Source organism: Natator depressus, chromosome 2 (genome assembly GCF_965152275.1).
Source record: "Natator depressus isolate rNatDep1 chromosome 2, rNatDep2.hap1, whole genome shotgun sequence".
Classification (NCBI taxonomy): domain Eukaryota; kingdom Metazoa; phylum Chordata; order Testudines; family Cheloniidae; genus Natator; species Natator depressus.
Window position 1 is genome coordinate 166,614,053 of NC_134235.1, and position 15,607 is coordinate 166,629,659.

The 15,607-nt window shown below is 41.3% G+C and overlaps 1 protein-coding gene across 1 annotated transcript in view; it reads right to left on the minus strand.

The window, feature by feature from the left end:
* Positions 1–439: 439 nt before the first annotated feature.
* Positions 440–15,607, minus strand: part of RAMP3 (receptor activity modifying protein 3) — a 103,239-nt gene continuing 88,071 nt past the window's right edge. The window contains 1 exon segment of the mRNA XM_074945265.1: positions 440–4,157. Coding sequence (XP_074801366.1) covers positions 3,902–4,157 — 256 coding nt within the window. The 3' untranslated portion in view covers positions 440–3,901.

Genomic DNA, 15,607 nt, shown 5'->3' on the forward strand with positions numbered 1-15,607 from the left:
GGTAGGTACCCACTCTATGTGGGCAGGGCCGGGACCCCAGACCTGCAGCGGGTTGAGTGGGTCCAGCAGCTGGGACTCTGGCTGACAGGAGCCGGCAGATGGAACCCCTGAGCAGCAGCAGGCTGAGCCGCTCAGCCCACTGCCGGTCTGGGGTCCCGGCTGCCGGCCCCGCACAGCCCACTGCCGGTCTGGGGTTCTGGCTGCCGGCCCCTTGCCAGCCGGGGTCCCGGCCGCAGGCCCCGCTCAGCCCACTGCTGGCCTAGGTGAACGGAACCCCAGACCAGCAGCGCGCTGAGCGGGCCGGCGGCGTAAGATCAGCATTTTAATTTAATTTTAAATGAAGCTTCTGAAACATTTTGAAAACCTTGTTTATTTTACAATACGACAATAGTTTAGTTATATAATATATAGACTTTTAGAGGGAGAGAAATCTTCTACAAAACATTAAAATGTATTACCAGCACGTGGAACCTTAAATTAAAGTGAATAAATGAAGACGCGGCACACCACTTCTGAAAGGTTGCCAACCCCTGCAGTAGAGCGTGATAAAACTGTATCGCTGCAAATATAAAAGGTTACTGCCAATTAATTACACTACTCTGTGTTGTGCTCAGCTATTCTTGTTAAACAACTGATGCAATAGAAAAGATGCCACCAAATGGACTCAATTCTAAAAGCTCTCCCTGCATTCAGCTGCCGTTGATTTTTTTTTTGTAATTTATGTCAATCTGGCACCTATTGTACCCATGACCCTGATTGCTGCAGTATGTGAGCACCTGACAGTCTTTAATTATTTATCCTCACCTTACCCCTGTGAGGTAGGGAAATGCTATTATGGCCATTTTGCGGAGAACTAGGATACCTACCATCTATTAAAATCATGAGAGTTGGTACCAAGCTGCTTTTGAAAATCCCATTAAGGGCTAGATGCACAAAAGGATTTAGGGGCCTAATTGCCACTTTTAGAGGCCTACATCCCAGAATCAGACCCTGCTGGGATTCACAAAACCCCCCATTCAACAGCCACAGAACCCTACAGGTGCCTAAGCTTACTCAGCACCTACATGTTTGCAGTTCCCTAAGCACCTGTGTCTGCCTCCTCGTACCAGTGGTACTAGTTGTCTTTTCAAAACTGCTTAGCAAGGATGCTATTCCTCCTCTGGTATTAGCGCTGTCTTCTGATTTTTCTTCTCGATGTGTTCCCCTGTGTGAACTCTACTCCAATTCTAAACAGGATTTTTGGACTGTGAGTTTGTTTGGGTTTTTTAGTCTGTCCATTTTCCTCTGAGATTCTGTTGTAATATAAAATTAATTTGCAACTATCAAAAATAGCCTTGAACCCAGAAAAGGGTTGCTTGGCACAGGACCCAGGAAGCTCTAAACAGAAGTGGAAGAGAGATTTTTTTTTTATGACTTGCCCCAAATCACTTGTAGAGTCACGGTGAGAACTCAGGCATCCTGACTGTTTCCTTCACTAACCATGGCCCACATTCTCCCTCCCCAGCTTAATGTAAGAGAAGTCAAAAGATTTACGTATCTCAGTTGCTTCTTATTAATATAATGGAGTTGCTAGAGGCTGGACAGCCTGCTCTCTGCTTCTCTGGGGGCTAGAAGTGCTTCAGCAGGCTCTTGGCAGTCTTGCCTTGGATGGACTGACTGCCAATGGCATTTCCCACTTGTTTCTTTAGATGCTCTCACTTCATTGTCAACAATAGTGGAAGGTCCTAATCTGTTTGCAAGAGATCTTGAGCAGGATTATATCAGGTTTCACATCCAGGGCAAATTGATATTTCTGTGTCTGCAAAATTGTCTTTTTTGAGCATTATTAGCTGAGAAGCAAAAATCCGTCATTTTTTTTCATACTCTTTTCCTACCTCTCTGATAGGATGGTACCAATTCTGTTTCATTTCAAATGATATAATCTAGGGCATAATTTTCAAAAATGCCTAAGGGACTTGGTCACTTTTTTGAAAGTTTTAGCCCTAAACTATGGGGAAAATGTGAAACAAAACAAATGAAGATAATCAAATGGAATCTGGAAACCAGTTCATTTAAAGATAATTTTTGGTTTAAAAGCATAATAGTTCTCCTCTGGGGAGGCGTAATCCAAACACAACATACTTTCACCATCATGTAGTTTCCAAGGCCAGTCTAGGTTATGCACAATGACAATAACATACCGGGCTCCTTAATAGCTGTTTCTTACCTTTATGTTAAATATAATAAATGTTTAATGCATATCACTTTTCTTCTTCAAACATTTTACAAATATTAACTTCTTAGCATCAAAGAAGAGAATGAATCATCTATTACAATATACATAGGAAATATCTGACCTAACCAGTCATTCCTACCAATATAAGTAATCCAATAGGAATGCAAACATATCTGCATTATGTTAAAATACTGGGCAAGAATGTGAAAACCAAGATATATAGCTATAGATACTGTAACTTTCCACATATATGCAATTTTCATATAGGGAGAACTTCTGTGTTGAGACCCAGCAACACTTTGTTCACATGGACCCACATCCCAACCATTAGATCAAAATCTTAAAGAAGACTATCTAACTAATACATGTGGAAGACACAGCTAGCTGTACTTTAAGTGTGTGAGGTATGAAAATGTATATTCATGAGCAAAAGATCTTGAACACTTGTAAAAATGAAATATTTGGCTGGCAGGACACTTCATGTGACAGACAAGAAAAGTTTACAATAGGGACTAAAGTTATTTTATTTGGAGCATTCTGTATCTAAATATTTCATTACAGAGGAATATGATGAATATAGACTTGTTGAATGGAATCCGTTTCCATTTCTCTGCCCTCTGTCAATTCCAAGCATCATTCAAACTGCCTTGCTGTTAACAACATAAGTTTCCACATTCTGTAAGTGATGAAAAATGAAGTATTCAAACACTGAAAGGCACCTCAATTAACATAGCTTCTTATCTATTTTTATTTACAAGACATCACTTGCACAAAAGATTCAGGGTGCAGTGAAAATGAGGAGCACATAGTGAATACACTCATCAACGTAAGAATAATAATTAAAAAAATAAAATGATGGGTCTGGCATATGACAGTTCCTTCACCAGCCCTTGGTAAATTCATGGTCAACCCATTTCCTCTCATTTTCCACCTCTGGGGAAAAGCCTGCATCTTTCCTGGAGTGTGTTCTCAAGTCAGCAAGCTCTAAGAAGTCATCTTTAAGGACATTTTAAAAACTACTTAACCTAGCACAGTCTCTTCTCCACAAGGATAATCCACTGGCCATATGAATTGTTTCTTACCAAGACAATACTTCCAGTCCTTGATAGTGTGTGGTTTTTATTCACCACCAAGAGTGTCCCTCAGCAACATCCATGTTAAGTTCCTTTGGTGACGAACTTCCATTCAAGTCACAAGGTTCACAAATGAAAACCTCAAGTGTCCAGCAAAAAAAATTTCAAAAGATCCCCATTGTCAATATTACAAATGAATCACTCATTGTGTATATATACACACACACATACTGGAAAACTAAGCTTATTCACAAGCTTTAACTTTGGGTAAGAAACTTTACCTCTGCCGAAGTTAGCAGATTCACTTGCCATCATAAGTCTCCCATTATCCAGAATTAAATGTGAATTCCATTACACATTAGCTGTGATTATCAGTTTTGAGGGGTTGGAAAGTGTCTTTGCATAAGCAACATTGAAAACCTGCAGTACAGAAGCACTGACTTTCGGTAGAGGCAGAACACTTTTCTGAATACAGGGCAGTTTCCTCCCGTAGTACCTGACAGGTTAGAACACTGCAGATCTGATATTTCTGATTCTTCTTTTCTTTATGCAAAAAAAAAAGAGAGAGAGAGAGAGAGAGAGGAATGGGATGAGAAAAGCCAGGAGACATGTCTTACACTAGAATGTCACTTCTCTTACTGCACCACACCACTAGAGATGTCATGGCAACCATCAGCAATACTGGGATTAAGATCAGAGTTATGAGAATTTCATCCGGTGGATCTTCCCAGGGGACTTTTTCTGATGTACAGTTTGAAAAGAACTGTTTATGAATTCCAATGATGAAGCCCTGTGCGAGTCGATTTGGCCAAAAGCATCTCGCGGCGCTGGCTTCCCGTTCTGTGCAGAGGCTGAAGTTGTCATAATACCTAGAGAGAGAAGACAATCGAAATATGTCTGAATAAAAAATTATTTTGTTTCTCTTCAAAAAAAAATTAGTCTGCTGTAATTTGGGGGTTTTTTTAGATATTTCAGATGGGCTGTAAATAGATCTTCTCCCTGGTTTTCTCACCAGATAAAAAACCTTTTGGAATTCCAGGTTTTTTTGTTCTAAGACATGGTTTATCAAATAGTAATTTTGGACAACATATTGGCATTTGCAATAAAGTGTTTTTGACATTGCCTTTGTATAGGATCTTTGTCTGCCAATCTGTTCAACCTCATGGTGTTTTTCATTTGATTTATATGGGTTTTAGTAGAATTGACGACGGTTATCACGTCTAATGTATATGGTTGTACCTACAGTGTAGATATTTCTGCTGAAGGAAATGAATTGAATCTCTGGGTGTTCAGCACCTTGGAAAAGCAAGCAGTGTGCGACTTGCCAGAGATGACACACTGAGTCAGATGCAGTGTAGTTGTAGCCACGTTGTTCCCAGGATATCAGAGAGACCACACGCACCTTGCCACAATGAGTCAGAGGCAGAGTTGAGAATACTCTATTCCTAACTCCTAGTCCTCTGGTCAGGCTTCTAAAACAGGCTGAATAAAATCCTGGCTCCACTGGAGCCAATGGCAAAGCTCCCAGTGATTTTAATGTGGCCTGTAGTTCATCCTCTCATTTTAACTCACGTAGAATTAGAATGCAGTTCCCTTGGCAGAGGTATCAACAATGCCCATAAAAATCTAATGTGGCAACGGCAACAAACTGTGAGTGAATTATAAATAATTCGTGCATCGTCTGTTGTTGGGCAGGAGGCTGAGGCCAAGTGCAGTCCCAGCATGAGATCATGAACCGCTGAATAATAATTTCAGTCCTGCTGTGCATGGATGCAATAATCAGAAAATGGGCAAATAAAAATTAAATAAAGCATTCTTTTTTTTAATCTTAACCTGTCCCGCATCAAAGTTAGACTCTAATGCCTGTCTACACCCTTAAGAGAGATCTGCTACACCCAGTAGCACAGAGCACTTAATTTCAGCACTGTAGAGCACACAAAAAGATGCACCTAATGTTCAAAAGTAACCAGAGTTTGTATTTATGAGTCCAGGCTATGCTAAGAGCAAGGAAACACTAAATTGAATATTTGGAAAGATTGTTGTGATGGGATCGTGAGCCAACGTGATTTGAAAAGGGGTAGCGTGGCCAGAGGTAAGAGGAAATTAAGAAGTTGAATTGTGTCTGGACAGCATATAGAGAGGGGAAGGAAGGAATTATTGTCTGTTGTACTTTGCAATGTTCCCTTCAATGATGTGTGACTTAGTAGAACTATTTCAAAGGGAATGAGAGGCTACCTGATGCCTTCAGGGACAGCATGCTGCACTATTGTCGGTGAGCCCCTGCCTCCACCCAATACATGAGTACAGTAATTGCCTTTGAATGACACATTTCCTGCAATAGGAAAATAACGCCCCTGGCAACTGATGGTGACTCAATCCCGGGTTGTGCAGTAGTGGAAGTGAACCACTCAGCATTGGGGTCAAGGATTGTACTCCATTGTATAAGGATTGACATTGCCATGTAGGGGCAGAACACTACATGGATAAGGTCTATGGCTATCTTCTTAACATCATGTGCATAGGAGAAAACAGCAGCTTTGTAAAAAGGCACAGGTCAAAGTCCCTACCCCTTCCCCTTCCTACTGGAGCTGGCACAGTTTCTAAATCACTGCCTGTAGCTTCCTATGCAAACACCAGGTCATTTAAGGGCCAGTGTAAGACCACACCCAGATGCCCTGGCACATCACCACTAGCATGAGAGTGTAGGCAGTGGTTCTCAAACTGTGGGTTGGGACACCAAAGTGGGTCACAACCCCATTTTAATGGGGTTGACAGGGCCAGAATTAGACACGCTGGGGCCCGGGGCTAGCTGAAGCCTGACGGCTTGAGTCTGGGGCAGCAGGGCTCTGCCCCCCCCCTACACACACACACACACACACACACACACCAGCAGGGCTCGACCAGGATCATGTCGTAATTTTTGTTGTCGGAAGGGGGTCATGGTGCAATGAAGTTTGAGAACCGCTGAGTAGAGTATACAACCATTTTAAGAAGAAAAAAGGAAGCTTTTGTGATGGTTGAGAGCAGCAGGGCACTAACAGTAAAGAAGTTAAAAATAAAAGACAAATAATATCCTCTAATTATTTTAATAGTGACCTTCTTCAAACATTCCAATAGCTTCCATCCTTTATGTCCTAGACTAAATTAGAATCTAAAGAGGACTAGCTGTATATGGAAGAGACATTCCCAAAGGACTAGAAGAATAATACAACAACTCAGTTGTTTCCCCTGTCTGACTACGCTTCAGTGCACCTTCTAAACAATAGAATCCCTAATGGAAAATTGTAGATAATTGAATAGGGATGAAACCAATAGGATTCTATAGAAATTTAGTATGCTACAGAAATGAAATAGATATCCACGGATAGTAAGGATGCTTCTAGAGAAATTACTCCAAAATCGTGGAGATCATAATAATAATTTTGTATAGTGCTTATATCTAAAAGCACTTAAAAGAGGACAGGATCATTATCCCCATTTTACAAATGAGGAAGTTGAGGCGCCGTGAGGTTAAGTGACTTGCCTGAGGCCACCCAGCAGGCCAGTAACAGAGCCAGGAATAGAAGCGTGGTCTCAGGTCCTTAAAGTACTGAGGTGATGCTCCACTCAGTGCCCCACTGCCTAGTGGAATCATCAGCCCTGAGTTAGGCCCAGGCTGTTCAGACAATGCATGGGGAGAGTTAAGCACATAAGGAAGGCAGCCTTTGAAGCCAGCAAGCTGAGCTGTGAGCCACCGCAGATAGCAGGGACTGAAAGAGCAAGGAGAGGAATGGGGTGAAGAGAGGGGCTTGGGTGCCAAAGCGTATGTCTACACAGCATTTTGGAGCTCTAAGAATTGTGGTGTAGATAGCATTTGAAGGTGTAGTTCAAGCTCTGCAGACTGGGGACAGTGATTGGCCCTAGAGCCCAAGCTCCAGCCTGAGCTGCAACTCCAAAGTGCTGTCTACCCAGCAGTTTTTAGAGCACTAGTGCGAGCCCCGCTAACCCAAGCCCGTCACTCTGGGCTGGACGCAGCGTAGACATACCCTAAGGGGCCAGCCTAGTGTGCCAGGCTGATGAACCAGAGATAGGTGCTTCCCTCTGCTTGGGATCTTCAGCCACAAACCCTCTCATGGAGCTGGGTGCCTAAGCCAGGTCAGCTGCTTAGTTAGCCTATGTCCAAGCAGCCAAAACCATGTCTCTTGCTCTCTGACTCTGGCCCTATGTTTCCCTGTGCTCCCATGTGTATTCTGTGCAGGAGCTGTGCTCCCCAAGCCCCACATATTGATGACCTGCATTCTTCCCTCCTGCCATGAAGTCTGACAGGTATCAGGCTTAGGCAGTTGTAGAGCCCACCTATGGGATCAGGTCCCGTTAGCAGGACTACTGTTCCCCCGCCTAGTCTGAGACTCCACTTTGGGGCTTCCAGGGCTTTGGCTTGAGAAAAGGCTCTGAATTGCTTGTTAGCAGCAGGGCAATCACAGCACTTAGGTGGCTTTACAAATGCCAACAAGTTTAAATTTAGGCACCTTGGGGACTTAGGCACCTATGGAATTAGGCAGCAGCTGAGAGATGGTTTTGAAAATGTCAATGGCAACTTAATGGAGGATTTAGGTTTTTAATAAGGCAGAAAGGTGGCTAAATAGCTAGAAGGACCGGGGCCCCAAGCAGTATCCATTGGGCTATGCACTGCCCCCTAATAGACAATAGTACTTAATAATAATGGAGGTGTGCAGGAATGGGTATGTATAGTGAATATAAATTATTCTATAAATCTAAGTACTATATTCCTACAATCAAATTCTACAGGATGGCTTACAAATTCTATAGAAAAGTTATCATTCTTTTATAAGTTCTGTAGGACTTTTTCCACTAGTGTTGGCTGATTTCAGCAAAAATTGACCCACTGCTTTTGTATTTGAAGTCTAATACAGTCCAAAGAAATTGAACTAAACAGCTGCTAAGTTCTCCCAAATAGTAAGATAAAAATAATTAGGTTTGGTATAGTGTGTTCAAAAGACTGAATCCCTAAAAGCCAATCCACACCCACACATGTTATCGTAAGCAGAATTCTGCAGAACATTTACTTAACACCTCATGCCTTAAAATATTAATGTTTTACCTACATTATAACTGCTTTTGCAACACATAGTTGTGAGACTGAACATAACGAAAAATCTGAACTACCTGAGAACTGTGTCTGTGAGTAATGCTCCATTAACCTAAATACTTGTGTATGCTTTCATGAGAAACTGCATATTTTGTCACATTTGAAATTATTACCAATATATGCTAGCAAACAGCTTTTCACAGCAACAAAAATCGCCAAATTCCTCCTTGGAATAAATTGCAAGTTCTCAAACATTTGCCATATTTGCAAAACAATTATATTGTTTTAAGAGCACAAATAGCTTTTCTTTTTCTGGACTTGAGGCTTTCCAGAAAACAAAGAATAATACAGACCACAACTGCAATATGGTTAATTTTTTGAAAGACGTGAAAACATGAATTTTCAGTGATTTTTTTTGCCTGTGGTGAAATTTTAATGAATATTCATACATGCAGTCTCAGATTACTGTTTAATTTATATTCACTGGTGCAGAAATGTGCATTTGTCCTGATAAGTGTTCTCAGGAACCTCCATGCGAAGGAACAGAAGATGAGGATGTGTCATGTACAGTGTTATGTGTCAAGCCACATCAGACAAATCCACAAATTTGTTTGTTGGAACTACTGAACAAACTAGCAGAGAAATCCAATAATATTCTATCACACATGCAGCATGCATGCAGTTAGCTAACTCTGTGGCGTCTTCCCATATTTGTGACTATGGACTTACTGTTTGACTATACACCTATGAACTCAGACACTTTGCAAGAAGCGTAAGAAAGTGCTTTGCCTTACCTGGGTAACGTATTTTAAGAAAACTTTCACCACAATGTCACAATCTACCTTATATACAATTAGCTTCATCGTTATGTTATGCCCTCAGCTCCCTGAGAGTTCTTTAAATCAAGGCTCTGAAATTGGATAGCAAGGTACATAAACCTTGAGCTTATTGATCATATTTCCACTCTGAGTATTCACACATTACAGAATGAATAAACTCCCAAAGTCCTGTCCCAGCATTCTCTGGGTTTACTCTAAGTCTTGGAATGGATTTTCTAGAGACAGTCTCTTCTTTTGTTGTTCCGAAGTCTCTCATGTAGCACTCTTAAATTAACAGAGAAATGAAATCCCTTCTTTGTATTCCTCAGAGTGGACAAGCTTCCTCATTCAGCTAACCTTCAGTTTATAGATAAGTAGTACTAGTATTGTAGAACTTTGGAGTCCTAGTCATGGGCAGGGCCGGCTCTAGGTTTTTTGCCACCCCACGCAAAAAATTTGCCACCCAAAGCTCTGAGAGCGCAACTGCCCAAGCAAAAAAAAAAGGGTGACCAGAATGCCGCCCCTGGAATTGTGCCACCCCAAGCATGTGCTTACTTTGCTGGTGCCTAGAGCCGGTCCTAGTCATGGGCCACACTAAGCATTACATCCCGAGGGCAATAGATGAGCTATAATCACCCCAACCATGGCTACCTGCACCTCTAAAAACAGCTGCTTGAAATTCTAGTTACAGCACTGACATCTGTGTACCAATTTTCTTAATTAATCTAAACACTTCATGCCTCTCAACTAACAGTATATGTTAATCAAATACATGAGTCTCCATCCCAGAAAACACAGCTCCAACCTAGAAATGTCATCCTCACATAGTCACATAACTAAAAGTGGGTTTCAAATCAGGTAATCAGGTGACATAGTACAAATTTATCCCTATTGCAACTCTATTTGCTTCAGTGGAATTACATCAGGAATGAATTTGGCCAACCGTGTGCCTTTTCATTTAACATGAATTCAAGCTAGAAATGAATTCAAATTAGAAACACAACTATATAACAAATATCTAGCACAATGTTTTCAACTTGCCTTCAAGAAAAAACTTGTGGTTGTCAGAAGAAAAAAGTTCACATGTTTCAAGCCATTTACCCAATAATAGGAATTGCTAAACCAGTCTGAAAAAAATAACAGCTTCCCTTCAAAACAATATTCAGATAAAAGTCTTAATTTTTATTCTTTCATTTTTGCACGTCCCTGCCAGAACTAAAACCAGAAGTACTGAAATAATAATAATTATAAATATCGTACCATGAGAAAGGCTGGTCTTATGTTATTTCCACTGTAGTGGAAGCAGGAAATACCAAAAAAACTCACAAGAAAGCTTCTTCTTGTGTGATTCCTAGCCAAATGTTGCAGAATTAAAGGGTGTGAATAGTTTAGATAAAACTTTAAATTAAGGATCCAACCTTTCAGTTGATTATCTCCTTAGGTTTCCCCATCACGACACAAGGAAAGTTTAATTTTCTGTTTTACAATTCCACAGCTATATTGGACAAAGCAGACACTGTAAAAATGTGGAACGCTTCTCTACTTCTTTCATATGAACATTTAACTAAGTGAACTTGTGACTGCATGTCACCCTCCTTCACTTAAATACCACCAAAGATAAAGTGATTCCCTTTGGTCAAAAGGAGCAACCTCATACACAAATCCAGATCACCTGCTGCAGGAACTTGGGCAAGTCACTTCCCTGCCTGTGCCTCAGTTTCCCCATCTGTAAAACAAGGATAATAATACTGACCTCCTTTTAAAAGCACTTTGAGCGCTAACATTAAAAAGTGCTATATAAGAAGTGAGGTATTATTATTAGACTGTACTTCCCTAATTGAATCATATCTTCCGTTATGTATCATGGACACAGAATTCAGCCAGAAGAAAATAAAACTCCACAAAGCACAGGGAAGGAAATTAACATGAAAGTGAAAAACAGCCAGGTTAATGAGACAATCATACATTATAGTTGACTGTTACTACATTAAATTATGGATGACATTATGACAGATTTACACACTCGGGTCTGAAAACCATAAATACACTTGGTCTCCTTTTGAGATATTTACACCTGAACAGACTGCTAGAGAATGAAAAGTGGTTGACTAAACCTAACTGAGAATCTTAATATACAAAATTTAGTACCAAACTGTTGTCAGATACCTAAAGATATAGGGGAATATGTAAATATAAAGCGCAGCTCTTCATTTATGCAACATCTCTGATACCAAGTGCCCAATGTCTATTGAACAACAGAAGCGCCTATATTCAGCAAAGGGTAGAATCAGGAAGAAAAATGTTTGATACAAGTTAAGTATCATGGTATAAAAGATAATTTAGCAGTGGAGGGATTGCATTAAAACATCAGCATTTACTAGCCCCTGGATTTTGCATTCAAACCTGCCTGAGCTGTATCCTGGTGATTATCACTATTAAACACCACCTGTCAAGTAGGGATCACATGTTTAGATTTGGACTAGGTCGGAGGAGATTCAGAATATTTACTAGGGCCAGTGGTATGTCATGTGGTTGTGGGAGGTCACTGATTCCATGATTTATCAGGTTTTTGACCCAAAAAACCCTCCAAAAAACACATTGCAGGATCTAATTCTCACCTCCTTACACACTGGTGAAAATCAGGAGTAAATAAACTAGAAGTAAAAGGTATTGCATCAGTGTAAACAGATGCAGGCCCCAATCCTGCAAACACTTAAGTATGTGCATAGTTATGCACAAACGGTCCCATGAGAGTTATCACCACCATCAGATGGTAATGAATGATTGGAGCTAGCAGTGTGACTTGGTAAATGATATGAAAAGAAGTGAGTAGGTCATGAAAAAGGGGAAATTACAGGTTGTATTATTTGAATCAAAACATTCCTTTTTGCCTAATAAAAAATGTTTAAAAACCATCTAATAACCTTTTAACATTGTAGACCATTTAAAGTCCATCACAATGGCATGTCTTGTTTTGATAGATCATGCTGTACATACTTATATCACAGCATTTGATCAGTCTTTGGGCATCCCTGACATCAGTGGGATTCCTGAGGTCAATAAAGTTACACACCTCCTTCAGTGTTTTCATGTGGCAGGGCCCCAATCCTGCCAGGAAGATCAGAATCTGGCCCACAGAAGATTATTTGGCTTAAGAGCCATGTCTACAGAGCTGCTGCCTTTGCAGTTGAGGCAGAGAAGCAGTATGTATTGGACGAGCCGCCACCACTCTATCCCCAGCAGAACTGCCAAGGCTGAGTTATTTTGGGTACAAAATTGAATTCCGTGATGCCAGGAGGTTGATAATACCTTGCAAATAACAATGTTTATTAAAAGAGTGTGCCAGGTTTAAGTGGTTTAAACTTTTAGAGGCTATTAAAGTGTCTGAACAGTTTATCGAAAGAAAGGCTATTTTGATTTAAATGAGACTGCTCATAAATTCACTTTCTTTTATATAAATTCATTACAATTGCCTTTTTCTCCCCTGAAGAACTCTCCCTCTCTTTTTCCTATCACTTACCCTGACAGACCACTAGCCCCAGTCATTACCATCAGATATATGGCTATTCACTGACCTGTGTGAAATGAGTTGGTTGTCTCAGGTAAGTTCCTATAGTAGTAGACACAGGGGTGCTGGAACAATTTTTATAGTATGGATGCTGAGAGCCATTCAACGAAATTGTAAACCCTGTATATAATGGAATTCACTTCAAGCTAGGGACACTTCAAGCTAGGCAGCACCCCCAGCAGTCCTCATTCCAGCACCTATGGGCACATGTCTACATCACAATTGTAACTAATTAGCACTCTGGTTGGTAGTTGTAGCAGAGAACACCAGAGGTGGAATGGAAGACTGACCTGTCCTTTCCACACAAAATATGGTTCCTGTAGGTGAGGCACACTGCTCAGGCAGCTTGGGAGTTTACACTACAGGTATGTTTTCATTACAGCCACGACCGTGCCGCAGTTGTGCCGCTGAACCATAGACACTTCATGCATCGACAGAAGGTTTTTTCCCATTGCTGGAGCTAGTCACCTCTCTGAGAGGCTAGGCCAATGGAAGAATTTTTCCGGCCTAGCTGCATCTACAATGGGGGATACATCAACCTAACTACGGCACTGGGGCAAGAAATTTTTCACAGCTCGGTCAATTGAATTAAGTGTAGACCAAGGCTACCTCTGCATGTGCTACACTATAGATATACTCTTGGTCATCTGTCATTTTGGGGCCAGATTATGGCCGGACCCTTTGTGGGTGTGTAAACGCCGTCTGCACCCTTGAATTCCCCTGAATACAGGTCTGTTCCTGGCTAGCACCCTGACTGGCACTTGCCTTCCAAATTAGGGCAGGGATGAACTGGATGGCTGCCGAGGAGTAAGCAAGCTGCATCAACCTAAGGAGTGATACAGGAGCAATACTGGCCAGGACTTTCCAGTAACTTATGCCCAGGCCACCTCTCTGTGGCACTGCAGTTCCATACCACCCACCACTCAGTCCCATACTTTCATGGCACAGTGTAGCCCTTGGTGACATAACATTATTTCTTTCCAACAAAATGTACAAAGAAAAGAACGTACAAAAATACTTGTGATGGCCTGGAATGCTAAGCATAGCTAGTCAGTCCCATCCCCTTGCCTTCCAAATCAAGGGCTTGCTTTGTTTCTTGGAGCCAAGTCAGGGGTTATAACATTGCAGTGCTACAGGTGCACTCCTCTTCCTTTCTTTATGATGAGACTGGCTGTGATGAAGTGGGGATTTTCCCTTGTTATGTTGTATGTGAGCCTATGTGAGTCTTACCGTTTGACATGAATGCTGTGTGTGCCTCCGTTTCCCTGTGTATTGCACCAATGTCTAGGTGGTGGAAATAAGCATGTGTGACCTTTGTGGGGGTTGCTCCAGCTGTCTGCATGGATGCTATAGCCACTCCTTCATAATCTGAGACCCATGAGGGGGATGCGACCAGGTGACTCTTGGCCTGGGAAGTGAGACAAAGGCCAGAGGAGGAGCAACAGGCAGGGCAGGGGCCAGGCAGCTGAAAGCAAGTCAGGCTCAGCTGGCTTGGGGTTCAGGGGCTCCCCTCCCCCAAAGATGGACTTGGCTGAAAGACACTGATTTCTGTGGTAACAAATTCTGTCCTACATTATGTTCCTGTAGACTAATAAACCTTGTGTTTTAGCAGCTGGCTGAGTCTCACATCTGACTGCGGAGTTGGGAGGCAGAGTCCTCTGGCTTCCCCAGGAGCCCTGCCCGGGCGGACTCGCTGCAGGAAGCACACAGTGTGGAAGGGGATGCTGAATGCTCTGAGGTCAGACCCAGGAAGGTCGAAGCTGTGTGAGCTTCTTGCCTTGGAGACAGTATGCTCAGAGAGAGGAGACTCCCCCAGAGACCTGACTGGCTTTGTAGGGAGTATTTCCAGAGCATCGCCCGGTGACTCCATGACACTGCCTCAAAAGCTTCAGAGGCAATATCTTGATCTAGTTTGAAGCTATTATTTTCTAAATTATTATGCAAACTGTTTCTTTATCACAAGATACAAAGCTTTCTCATGAATTCTGCAGGGGCACAAATAATCCAAAGCAAGGGAGTGGGTTGAGCTACTTCATAAAAAAGAATCTGGGATTAGTTTTTAGGAGAAAAAATGCATCAAGAAAGATATATATAAAAATATACTGTTTAAAGGCACACGCTAGTCAATGAAAGAATTTGGAAAGCTTTATACCCTTCTCCCTAATTATGCCATAACCTGATGGGGAAAACGAAGACTTTTTTTAAAAACTATAAATTAAGATTCTGTGACCTTGGGAAGCCAGATGATAGGGTTTTTTTCTAGTTTATTTAAATTAAAAATACTTCCTGATATTTGAAAACATTAATTTTAGGATACACAGAGGTTCACTGAACACACTATTTGTATTAGAAATGTCCATGATAAGACAAATATCTCCCTAATTTATTATATATATTACCCATGATATGTCAGGCTTCTAAACTACACCTATTTCAAAATTAAAATAGTGGCAATGCGTATCTTTCAACAAAAAGGAGACATATATTTCCTGTCTTGGAAAGTTCTAGAACAAATAGTTGTGTCCAGTTCACCTCTATGTATCCTAAAATTAATATTTTCAAAGATCAGGAAGTATTTTTAATTTAAATAAGCAGAGAAAAATCGTCTGGCTTCCCAGGGCAATTGAATCTTAATTTATAGAGAAAAACTACTTTAACTGACTAGTGGGTGCCTTGAATCAATATATTTTTACATATTTCTTTATAGTTACTTTATGTAACAGTGCTCCTGGTCAAGTTATCTGTGGGGACCAGAGCCATGACACCTGGATCTAAAATCAGCATCTTGAACTGCTTGAGCTAAAGGCCCAGAACCATGAGTTTAGAGACATCTGCAGATTCATA